General features: G+C 40.4%; 1 protein-coding gene across 4 annotated transcripts in view; it reads right to left on the bottom strand.

Moving 5' to 3' along the window:
- The window catches only part of SACS (sacsin molecular chaperone), a 56109-nt gene that overhangs the window by 28948 nt on the left and 14259 nt on the right, over nucleotides 1–12902 (bottom strand). For 2 of the 4 annotated variants that reach the window (XM_085216157.1, XM_085216158.1), the window contains exon 2: nucleotides 7131–7662. In XM_085216157.1, the coding sequence (XP_085072283.1) occupies nucleotides 7131–7153 (23 nt within the window). In that variant the 5' untranslated portion in view covers nucleotides 7154–7662. Of the gene's footprint in view, nucleotides 1–109; nucleotides 252–7130; nucleotides 7663–12902 lie in introns of those variants that run through there. The other 2 variants (XM_085216155.1, XM_085216156.1) reach the window with 1 other exon arrangement.

Here is a 12902-nt window from a genome sequence, read left to right as displayed (position 1 = left end):
CTCACGGCCCGGAGGCCCGAGGAGGCCGCCGCAGCTCCCGGCCGGGGAGCGGGGTGGGGCGGCGGGCCCGCAGCCCCGACCCGTCCCGTCCCGTCCCGCCACCACTCACATGCCCGCAGCGCACAAAGGACCGTTAACTGCCGCCGCCGCTCCCCACACGGGGAAGGGGAGGGACTGCGCGGCGGCGGGCGGGAGGGGCTCGCCCTGAGCTCTGCGGCATGAAGGAAGAGGAAGAAGGAGGAGGAAAAAGCGGGGCTGGTGGGGAAGACGCCCTAAAAGCAGCGGCGGCTGCTGGGGAGGTGCGGGCGGCGCGGCCCCTGTAAGGGTGCCCAGCTCCGCGCAGGGAGGCGTCGGGACTTGGGAGCCGGTTCTGGTCCTGCTGCTTCCAGCCTTAAACAGCAGCGTCTCCCCACCCCTCCCTTCCTTCATCCTTATTCACGCAGTACCCAGCATCCAGGCCCAGCGGTCTTAGGGTTAATAAACCCCACGTTTCTGAAGAGTACGAAACACAGGAGGAAACCTCATTTTTTTCTGTCAGTCGCTTGCTTGATCATGAATACTTACTGGTATTGACCATCCACTTTATCCCGTAGGGCATGTGCTAAGTCCTCATGCCTTACAAAACCAGTGGAAAGTAAACTTTCCTGAAAATAGGTAGAAAGAGCTTACTCCAATCTCTCAAGGTGCGGAAGCAAAGACTGCAGTGGTTGCAGTTGTTTTCACTCAGCCTGTACCAAAGCTCAGTGATTGCAATATGCTCACTGCAAAAGTTCTGTAAAATCCTGAGCTAGATGTTGATGGATGGAGGAAACAACTTAATGACCATCCGCACAGAAACAGCTTAAGTGCTCATGCATGAGTCTTTAAGGGCAAAGCCTGTTTCCAATCTCTGACACATTTTGGGAAGGAGAGGAGTTGCCAGTGATGAGAACTAAGCAACAATCAGGAACGACAGTTAGGAAGTTCATTGGAAAAGACCTTAAAGATCATCAAGTCCATCTGCCCTAAGAACCCTCTGCTAAATCATGTCCCTGAGCACCACATCCAAACTGTTTTTAAACACATCCAGGGATGGTGACTCAACCACCTCCTTGGGGAGCCTATTCCAGTGCTTAACAACCCTTTCTGTAAAGAAGTTTTTCCTGATGTCCAACCTAAACTTACCCTTGTGCAACTTAAGGCCATTTCCCCTTGTCCTGCCACCTGCCACCAGTGAGAAGAGACCAGCCCCACTCTCGCTGTAAGTACCTTTCAGATACTGGAAGAGAGCAATAAGGCCTCCTTTTCCCCAGACTAAACAGCCCCAGTTCCTTCACTCTCTCCTCACAGGCCATGTTCTCCAAGCCCTTCACAAACCTTGTTGCCCTTCTTTGGACCTGCTCCAGCACCTCCATGTCCTTTCTGTACTTAGGTGCCCAAAACTGAACACAGTACTCAAGGTGAAGCCTCACCAGTGCCGAGTACAGGGGCAGGATGACTTCCCTAATTCTGCTCACCACTCCATTCCTGATACAAGCCAGGATGCCATTGGCCTTCTTGGCCACGTGGGCACACTGCTGGCTCATATTCAGCCAACTGTCCATCAGTACACCAAGGTCCCTTTGCATCAGGCAGCTTTCCAGCCACTCCTCCCCCAGCATGTAGGGTTGCCTGGGGTAGTTCTATCTACTCAGGTCCATATAGACAGATGGGATTCACCAGTGTTCAAATGCAGACCAACGTGACTGCAAGGCTATCTGAGGAATGTGCCATCTGTGAGAAAGCACAATGACCAGAACAGCTTTATGGCTGGAAAAAAAAGGCCCATCTTAGCGAAGGTCTAAAAGAATGCTGAAAGCACTAAATCTCAGATCTGAGATATTTCAAAGAACATCCACTTAGAATCAAAATACTCAAAGGACAAAAATGTAATCATGAAGAGAAAACAAGGATATAATCAACTCTTAATTACCCTACATGATGTGATGAACAAGTATGTAGATGGAACAAAACTAGTGAATGAAATACACCTTGATTTAGTGTGACTTTTGAAACTGTAGCCAGCAGCAACATTCATGTCTGGAATCTGAAAAAATATCAGCTGGGAATGGAAAGGTGAGTTGAAATATTGACTAATAAGATTAAGAATTTGTATAAAGTAGAGTGTTCAGGCAGGCAGACTGGGTAGACCACCTGATATTGTTCAACATCTCCAACAATAGCCTAGATGGAAACAACATTGGCACCAAGCAAATTTGTAAGGCACTTACATAGGAGCGTTCAGAGCCTTCTCTTGATACCTAAGGTTTATCAAAGACAAGCTTTAATATGACTGATACAGAAATGAATTAACTGTTGTGCTACATGGTGACTGGTATATTATAAGTAAATAAATAAATAGGAAATTGATTGTCATCCTTGCAGGCCTTAGCCAAAACTGACAGTAGAGAGGTATGCTTTGCAAGAGATTTATGATGATTTGATAATATCATGACACGATGAATGAAGAAATACCTGAGTGACTCCTGCAATGCCTATCCCAGTGAGCACCAACATAAGCACAAGCTTTGACAAATTAAGCTTGGGAAAGTTGTTCTGAAACCTCAGAAGAGATTCTATTTGGGAACTTAATTTTTGAGCAGAGAGAAGAGAAGGGTCCCATCTTTGCTACATGCCTGAAGCAGAGAAGCCTCACATATGAATGCTCATTGGTGGCAGTTCTGTAGATCAGTGTTAGTTGTTCACCATCTTCAGTATGGTACCCTCTGTCACCATGGTATTGCCATGCTGAGCTCCTGATGACTGGTGAGATGACAGTGCTGCTGTAATGGGTAGCTAGTATATAACTGCATTTGTAAAAATGTGGGTATTGTTGCAATTGATGGGTTAAATACTGTTACAGCCATAGTTCATGAACTAGGGATAACTTCTGACATGCAGACAGAGAGAAATATTTGGTTTTAGGTAAATGTTGAATTTTTTAGACATGAGCTGTGTTACAACAGCTTACCTTTAAAGTTCTGGCACCTTGTTTAGAGCTCTGCTCCCTTGTTATTATTATTTTTTATTGGATAGATGTTGCTGTTGAAGAGCAAGCATCCTATTGATTCCAGTTGTGCCAAAATTTCAAGTTACCAATTTTATGACAAACTTCTAGCAAGAGAAGGCACTGATTTTAGTAACAAACGGAAGGAAAAAAAAAAAAAAGAAAAAAAAAGAAAAAAAAAATAAACACCTGATTCCACATCCAGAGAATGGGAAAAAACAAGCTCTTCTTAAACTGAAGAGAAGAGAAACTACAATTTGAGTAGAAACCTATTGGAGAAACTTAATTTTTTCCTGATGGCTAGATAAAAATCTCATGGAAAAATGACTTAGAAATTACACTACTTGATGAAAAAGAAGTACTATTTCTGGTTTGTAGACTTTGAGGACCAAAAAATTTTGGTCCTTTTTCTAATTCTTATTTTTTATCTTGCTTATCCCTTTGAATAATAGAACTAGGAAGGCATGTAACATCTTTGTAACAATATTTCCAAGCAGAAAAGCGTTTGGATTTAAAACCACATATAGAAATTTTCCTATGTCCATAAACAAGGGTTCTGTTTGGTTCAGAATAAGGTCATATAACTTATATATGAACAGACATGCAATAGAAAAAAATGGAAAGTGTCTCTGAAGTACTGAAGTATTTTATCAAACAAATTGAAATACATTTTCATAGTAACATGTCTCTTCCCACAGAAAAATCTGTGTTGCAATATGATCTTATATTCACAATAATTTAAAATAAGTGTGCAGCAGCAGAAAGAGATGGATTCAAACCCAGTATTTCCTTATAACTGTGCACAGAAAGATAGAACAGAGTCTTCAAACGGAAGAATACTGAGAGACAAATAGTGTACACTTTCTAATATAAGAGAAAATCCACTGCAGTACAGTGTCATCCAGTGCAGCAAATTTTCTGCAGTGCTGGCAAGCAAGTAGATGTGACTCAATAGATACATTTATTTGAGACAGCACATAGGAAACATAAAGCCAAAGATTTCTTTGACACAGAAAGCACTTAACTTCATTCTTAACCCAGTTCTTTAAGTGTTTCTAACAGATATTTTCAACATTACATCATAAATATTTCCCATTAGCCAGAGAATATAGATTGCATTGGTCTGCAGTCACTGCCAGGAGCTTGCTTTATATCCTTGCTTACCTTTTCAAGAAGTTTGAGTATAAACGTATCACTGGCTGATGTCATTTGCTGATGACACATAACTACTCATTGGGAAACCACCTCTTTCTGGAAAGTGGGAAGTTTCTACTTATTTGAATAACTTCATTAACAGAAAGCAACTTTTTATATTTTTCTTATCTGAAATCACTAAACAAGCATCAATTAAATCTCATAAAATTGACAAAAGACAGTTTGGCCTGCAAAGTAAACTTGATTAAAAACTACCCAAAAATCTGTTACAAAACTGAAGTATTTTGCTGAAATTGTCTTTCTATAGTTTGGTGCAGTAAGTTTGAATCAGTTCTCCTACTCTTCAGTCCTCATATGAAACTATCATAGCCAGCTTCTAAGCCAAATAGCTGTATGATCATGGCCTAGTAAATATGCAAGAACTAGAGGAAAGTGCTCTTATTTCTTTTGCAAGCTGATGTATTTCTAAACACACATTCCAGGGGCTAAGTATTATACAAATTGAACACTTCTGAAATACTAATAATAACAAACAAAAGAGTTAAGTGCAGAGGGGCCAAAGACAGCATTTATTTCCATACAATAGTTTTACTTTCGCAATTATTTCTTTTAATGTTCAAGCCAGTTCTTTGATGGCACTGAGGAAATGTCAAGGGAAAGTGCTTAAGAGACTATGAAACTTGTATACTCTTTGCTAATAAAGAGCAGAGCAAGAAGGCACTTATAAATGCAAGAATTTCAAACTCTTCTCAAATGTGTAAGTAAAACTTCCTCTTAGATCTACCTCTGGGAGGTGACTTTATATTATGTTCTTTAAGAGAAGACCTAACTTTACTCTTAACTACAGCAGAGTAACCATTACTCCAATTTCTCTTCGGATAACTGACTTAAGAGGGACTTAAGAGTCCTTGCAGTGTTGCAAGGACTGCTGTTGGCACACATTTTTTAGTAGTAATTGTTTTCTTGTAGCCTTTGGTTACAGCAAAAGGACGGGATTTAGAACACCCACTTTAACTTTGCAACACCAAAAACCAGAGGTTAAATTTGCACATTGATTTCAGTGACTAAAGTACATTCCAAAGTACCATAATGAATCTAGTCCAGGCCTCCATATGGGACGCACAGTAATGAGTTTATCAAGGGCATTTCTTTCATGCTACGTTGACAGTTTTCCTGTTTTCATTTCAGAATACTTAATGAAGCTTCTATCTTTCTACTTAAAGTGAGAAAAATCTACTCAATAACAGTAAAATGAGCCCCAGATTACACATAGATGACACATTCTAAGAAGTATTTCTCATCTCTGTTCTAAAGATTACTTCTGAATACTGCATCTATTTATGCTCCACAATTTCAGTAGGCATCACTGAACAGAACCCTATGTATTTGGATAAAATATCAAACAGAAGAAGATTCATGCAGTTTTCATAAATTATGACAACACACAAGAGCCTCTGAGAGTGTCTGTGTATGTCTGTGCATCAAATAAGTGGATGATACCCAGTAATCATAGAATGGCTTAGGTTGGAGGGAACCTTAAAGATTATCTAACCTGCCTGCCCCACCAGATGAGGCTGCCCAGAATCCCATCCAGCCTGATCTTGAGTACCTCCAGAAATAGGGCATCCACAACTTCTTTGGGCAACATGTGCCAGCACCTCACTTGAGTAAAAAATTATTCTAACAGATTCTGCTAGTTCTCTATCAGTTTTACCTCCTTCCTACTAGTTTTTAAAACACTAAGACAAACAACAGATTGTCCTTCAGACCACAGGAGACAGATGGGTGGCACAAAGGAAAAAACATGAGATGCAAGGAAGGCCTTGTGAGAAGGAACAAGACAGAGTATCCCCTTCTGGGAAAACACAAAGAAATGAAAAGGACTCTTGGTTTGCCTGACAAGTCCACTTCCAAAACTGTGGTATCTTCAAGCAAACACTGCTCTGAGCTCTAGTTCATGCACAAGAATCCCTCATCAGAAGCCAGAGGCTGTTCTTCCATGTCCTGTCCCGCACGGGGAAAGGTGTCAAGTATTTCCAGCTTCCTACATTCCACTGCATTTCACTCTACTTTTTTATGGTCTTGGTGGAAGAAAACCCATCATTAAATAGTATCCGAAATGTTAATATTGAATATAGAATTTTAAATTGTTGGCAGAAGGAATAGTGCTCACTGCAAGAAATCTGCCTATGGCAGAACAGATTGAGCCATTTGTATGTAATAGTCAGTGTTTGTCAAATCAAAGCCTCTCCCTCGCTATAACTCTAAAGTCTGATTTATTCAGTCCCACCTCTTCTGAACACCCAGTACTCAACTTGTTTATTGGCCCTGCACCTCCATCTAGGACAACCCACACAGAGGCTGTGTCTGACAGAGAGTTGCATGTCAGTGGGGATCCTGCAGATTACAGTTCTGGAGGTGGAGGCTGTCATCTCTTCATGCACTGATTCTGAGTAATAATAATATTTCCAGTGATAGTTTAAGATCCAGGTAAACATTTATCTCCTAGGTTTTGTTCAGATACTGTCTACACAAAGAACTCATATTGTTTTTCAGCTGTTAGCAAGATTATCCACTATTCCCAGTAACATATTGTTATACGTTGAATTCATTGTTGGGCAAGTGCTTAAAGAAGAAAAGTTTCACTTGCTTTTTTAAAATGCGGTAGTGAAAGTGAAGTGTACATGTAAATTGAAGGTCAGACTATGAATCTCACAGGAACTATTTATTTATTTTTTGCATAAATTCATATGCAAATGCATCAGAACCTGATACTTACTTATGATTTTGTAACTAAAGAAATTAATCTCAATTTTTAAAGTAGCATTTTTTAAAAAACAAATTCTAGATAAGTTTCAAATCCAGTGCTTATCTTACTGAAGACCATAAGGGTTTGAGCAAGAATGTGTCAGCCAAACAAAAAAGTTCTTAGAGGAATTAAATTATTTACCTGTCCTTATCTTTGATCTCCATTGTCTGTTCTCCTTTGATATCTTCTCAATAGAAACATGAAGCAGATTCTGGACTTATAAATTAGAAAATGATTTTTCAGTCTTCTTTGCTTGGTGGCTCATCACCTCCTCTTCAGTGGACATTGGAAAGCCCTAACTTAGCTTAGTTTTCACTCCATTCCTTAATTCCAAAAGACTGCTTTATGTCTCATCATCTACTACTTCTCCAGTTTTCTTCTAAAACTCTGTGTTAATTGTTCACAGACCTTGCCTTTCTCATAATCAGGAACAGACTTAAGCAAGGTCTTGCTTAGTTTTTCTTAACTGAATTCAAGGCAATGCTTTTGTGCAATTGATTTCTAATAATTTTTCTGGAGAAGGGGCGGAAGTGTCACAGCTGCTGTTTCTGCTTTTTCTTCCTTTCTTCTGGAAACAGACAAAGTTGGAAGATTATTTGTGAAAGCCAAAGTCTTGACTTGTCTTCTCCCTCACACCTGCTAGAAGCCACTTCTTAACATCAGCTCAGGAGTTCTGGAAGAATAGACACAAGAGAAAAGGGGTGAACCATTAGTATAACAGAGAACTGAACTGAAAAGTATGGAGAGTCATTTCCTCTGAGGGCATTGTATTAAGTGAGTCATGTTACTAATTATAAACTGCCTTCTGCATTACAGTGCCTGTAAGCACGTGGAGAGCTGAAAAAAAACGATGAGGTTTCCTGCTTTTCTTCCAATACAGTATAAGTGCAATCAACACAGTAACTAACATAATAACTACATAATATAAGTACAAAGTTTTTCAATTTCTTCCTTGCATTGGTGTCTGCTAAAAAAGACTCTAGAATATATTACAGCTTTGACAAAAGATTATTCCATTGAAAAAAAGAGCAGGCTGGGCAGAACAGTAATGGGGAAGGACTTTACCCTTCTACTCAAATGGCTTGCAACTAAAGGAAGAGATTAACTACCTTGCAATGAATTTCCATAGGGAGAATTCAGTCTTCCCATCTAATCCCCCCTTCCCAGCTATATAGGTCACATTCACCCTATGCTGCCCACACCGTCAGGAGCTATTTCCTTCAAGCTGACACACAGAATTTTTGTAGCAACAGGAGAGTTTATAAATGAGGCAAAGCATGTGCTGCCAGACAGCGGAAAACATTTCATTCAATACATGTACAAAGTTATTGCCAAAGGAAAGTATGTGTGAGAGAGTTGGGAGAAAGACATCGGTATTCCATTAATGTTCAGCATCTTTGCAAATGTAAACCTTCTCTGAGCCTCTGACAGTATTTGCAAGTCTTTATATAATGTGCAGTTGTGTATAACCCTCTTCAAACAATAATACAGAGAGCCATTCTTTCCTGACCCAGAAAGGGAAACAACAGGATAAACTGCAAAAGGTAAATTAGTTTACTGTGTAAGTATGATGTTGAAATACATATGGTATAGAAAAAAGGAGGGTAGAATTTGTGAGTTGAGAGTTTTTTTTCCCAATATTCAGAAATTTCTCTCTTCAGTAAATAAATAAGTATCAAAGTATATGGAATGAAAATGAATTTTGAATGCATTATCACAGAGAACATAGCTTGAGATAACATGTTACTAAATGGCTTTAATATAATTTTTTCTTTCTAAAGATGCTAGCCAAACAAAAGTTCCATGATTAAGAGACACAGACTTAAGCAACAGTCATGCAAATGGGACTGGACTGGCTCCACCCTCTGGTGCTGAGGTAGCTGGCAGGGTGATTACCGAGCTGCTCTCTGCCATTTACCAGCACTCCTGGTTATCTAGAGAGGTACCTAGACTTCAGCAAAGCCTCTGACACGGTCTGTCACAGTATTCTACTGGGGAAACTGGCTGCGCATGGCTTGGACACAGGGTTCCTATACCCTTCTTTGGGTAAGGAACTGGCTAGACAGCTGTGCCCAACAGGTAGTACTTAATGTAGTTAAGTTCAGCTGGCAACCCATTACAAGTGGTGTCCCCCAGGGGTCGGTACTGGGGCCCATCTTGTTTAATATATTTATTGATGACCTAGATGAGGGCACTGAGTGTACCCTCAGCAAGTTTGCAGATGACACCAAGTTGACAGGTACTGTCAATCTGCCTGAGGGTAGGGAGGCGCTTCAGAGGGATCTAGATAAGCTGGATCACTGGGCTGAGGTGAATGGTGTGAGGTTCAACAAGGCCAAGTGCCAGGTCCTGCACTTTAGCCACAATAACCCCATGCAGCGCTGTAGGCTTGGGGCTGAATGACTGTGAAGAGGAAAGGGACCTGAGTGTGTTGGTTGATGCTCAGCTGAACCATGAGCTGACACTGTGCCCAGGTGGCCAAGAGGGCCAACTGCATCCTGGCCTGCATTAGAAATAGTGTGGCCAGCAGGAGCAGGGAGGTGATCATCCCCTCTACTCAGCACTGGTGAGGCCACACCTCGAGTACTGTGTTCAGTTTTGGGCCCCTCACTACAAGAAAGACATTGAGGCCCTAGAACATGTCCACAGAAGGGCAACAAAACTGGTGAGGGGTCTGGAGCACAAATCTTATTAGGAGCGGCTGAGGGAGCTGGGATTGTTTAGTCTGAAGAAGAAGAGGCTCAAGGAAGACCTTATTGCACTCTACAACTTCCTGAAGGGAGGTTGATGAGGAGAGGTTTGGCCTCTTCTCCCAGACAACAAACAGAACCTGAGGAAACGGCCACAAGTTGTACCAGAGGAGGTTTAGATTAGACATAAGGAAAAACTTCTTCTCAAAGAGTGGTCAGGCATTGGAATGGCCTGCCCTGGGAGGTGATGGAGTCATCATCCCTGGCAGTGTTCAGGAGGCGCCTGGATGAGGAGCTACGAGATATGGTTTAGTGCTTGTGGTAGAAAGGGTAGTGGGAGAATGGTTGCACTAGATGATCTTGTAGATCCTTTTCAACCTTGTGATTCTATGATTCTATGAAATCCAGCCTCATTTCCACAGGTATGAAGGACTTCCTCTGGAATGAATGAAACCAGTGCAGCTCTGCTGATTAATGAGTTGTCAATGGGAGGAGAGCACCAAGGAAAGCAAGCATTTTGGTTGCAGTGGAGACCAAGGGGGTTCTGGCACTCTGGTGCAGCAATTGCTGGAAGGCCAGCCTATACTGTTTCCCCTAAAAAAAAAAAAACATTAGCAAAATCATACATAAAAAGCACTAGAAGTTGTTTGAACAACTTCAACTCTCTAGGGGAAGGAAAGAGAAAAAATAGGTTTATAATAGAAAGCTAATTATGATTTAAGAGACAGCCTCTCCATAATTAGTGAGCGACACATTTTCTCAGACAGTATTCTATTTTGAGATTTGGCCTTTCAAAGATTGTCCTTTATTATGTTGCTGTGGAGAAGCTTTTTAACTCATTGTGATTTTGTGCATGATTTTGCACATACTACTTGTGCGTGACCTGCATGCTGATGAGACTCTAGCTAAATCTCTTATCACAGTAAGTCAGTAATTGCCATGAGTATTTATCGTAAGACACTGAGAATCCCTTTGTTTCAAAGAGTACCTATGTGACTTGCTGTTGATGTGTTACTTGTACTGATGCACCCTTAGAAAAATAAAAAATCCTTGTAGGAGATTTGATGGTGATACCTTGGATAGGTCTAAAAGTACTCAAAGGAAGGTTAGGCTTAATTAATTAGCAGTAGATTAAGCTAAATCATCCTGTGAAGTGACATCTCTACCTTGGCAAATCATTCTGATAGTCCTTGAAGGAACTTGGCCTTGCCTGCATGGATGTGACTACTTGGCATTATCAGTTTGCTACCAGATCACGTTACAATCCTAGAAAGATTCTGACAAAGTCATCTCCATGTTGTCTCACATGGTAAGAAAGAGAGACAAATTGGCTGACACCAGGCACCAAAAGACCCTGGCACACTGACTTCCTGACCTTACTCTTCTTCACTGCCTGAAGTTGCCATGCAGGCTATCTCATAACTTCACACCATACTCATCCCTCCTGTCTTTCATTTAATTCATTAGTATAAGCGTAACCTTGCCCCTCTCCTAGAAAAAAAATACAGTTACAAACATTGCCGACATCAGTTTTCTATGATGGAATTTATTAGCTTTTCAAAGGAAACAACTTCTACTGAAGAATTCTGTTTTTTATTTGAATTTTGGTGAAGGGAAGATGTTTAGTAGTCAATCTGTAAAAACAGCCTTCAGTTTTGTGGATGCCCATGATTAGTTGTAGATTAGAAGACATAGGTAAAGGTCCTAGCACGTTGCTATTCAAATGCTTACCTCTGCCTGCAGCATAACAGACACTAAGAGTCCAAGTGTAAAGGAAGTGCAAGAAAAACACTTTTTTTTTTTTAATTAGAACATTTCATTCTCCTTCAAAAATGCTTTGCTAGTGAAGTGTAAATTGAATGAAAAATGTACAATTCAGTCATATCTCATGAACATGAAATTCAGCTTGATTCTACCAAAAATGGTTTTAACAGCAAATACAGGGAGATAGGCACTGTTACACATGCTAAAAACTCACACTCCTGTGTATTAAACTCATGAGCATAAAAAGCATCACTTTAAAAGGAAAAAAAGCAAAGATATCTGACAAAAGTGAGGGCTCATAAATCAGTGCTAGCAGAGGCAAAACCAAGTTTTCCTGAGATCTAATCTCCGATCTCAAATATTATGAGGTCATCTCAGAGCTAATTTGTAATCTCTCACATGCCACTGTAAATACAGAATGGCTCCACTGTTCACTAAATTTCCATCTTTTCCTGGATTTATTAGGCAGGAGCATATGACAGATTTAATTCTCACAGTTTTAATCCTCCTCTATGCAATAGGGCTGAATGAGCTCAGATCCCTAGCTGCAGCACTGGTGCACAAAATGGGCTGGCAGTTCTTTGTGCAGCTACACAACTTCCACATTATGTGTCATAAATGTGAACTTTAACATGAACTTCAGAACACTCACTGCTGCGTACTGTGGCCAGAGTAAGGTAAACATGCAGAACAGCCTACAGAATTGTATACAGAAGTAAGCCTTAGTAAGTGGACACATGTAACTGTTCAGAAAATTTGAACTCCAGTGTTTCACTCATAGAGCGTTAAAGACAACCTGAAATAGATTATTATAGAGCTTGCATTCCTGAGAAAGCAGATAAGACTCGAAGAAAAAAATATATATATCCAAAAATCTGAGAAAACAGGAATGTCTTAAATACAAATTGTTCCTGTCTATGCATAGTATAATAGCTGGGTTTGAAATTCATTTCTATCAATGGTTAAACTAAATTCAAGGCTACCACACAACTGCAAGTATGACACTTAAATATACTAAGTTGCTTCTCAGAAATAGCTGTCACATAGAAATTTGAGACAGACCTGATACAGTGTAATATGATAGCATACCATCAAACTAGAAATGCTAGAAGTAGAATAGACGTGCCCTTAATATGTTTATTGTCTAGACAGCTTTGGTGCAGCCAATTAACTGAAATTGTGCAGTCCGGACCATCAGTAGATATAAATCAGTGCCATCACACAAGTATACGTTTCTGCATTTATATTGCTGTGCAATATAAAAGGTGGTCATTCATTCTTTATCACATATAATTTTAAGATAAGTGTAAACGAAAAGCATTCCAAAATGCCAATACTTTAGTACTATTGATGGCATCAACACCATAGATGCGATTGGTATTATATTATTAACTCTAATTAATTATTAATGCCTCTAGTTGGAGGCCTCTAATTAGTGGTGTTCCCTAGGGTGTCGGTG

Source organism: Meleagris gallopavo, chromosome 1, assembly GCF_905368555.1.
Source record: "Meleagris gallopavo chromosome 1, MGAL_WU_HG_1.1, whole genome shotgun sequence".
In the NCBI taxonomy this organism is placed as follows: domain Eukaryota; kingdom Metazoa; phylum Chordata; class Aves; order Galliformes; family Phasianidae; genus Meleagris; species Meleagris gallopavo.
Note: the sequence above shows the minus strand (reverse complement) of the source record. Positions and strands in the feature narration are given on the sequence as shown.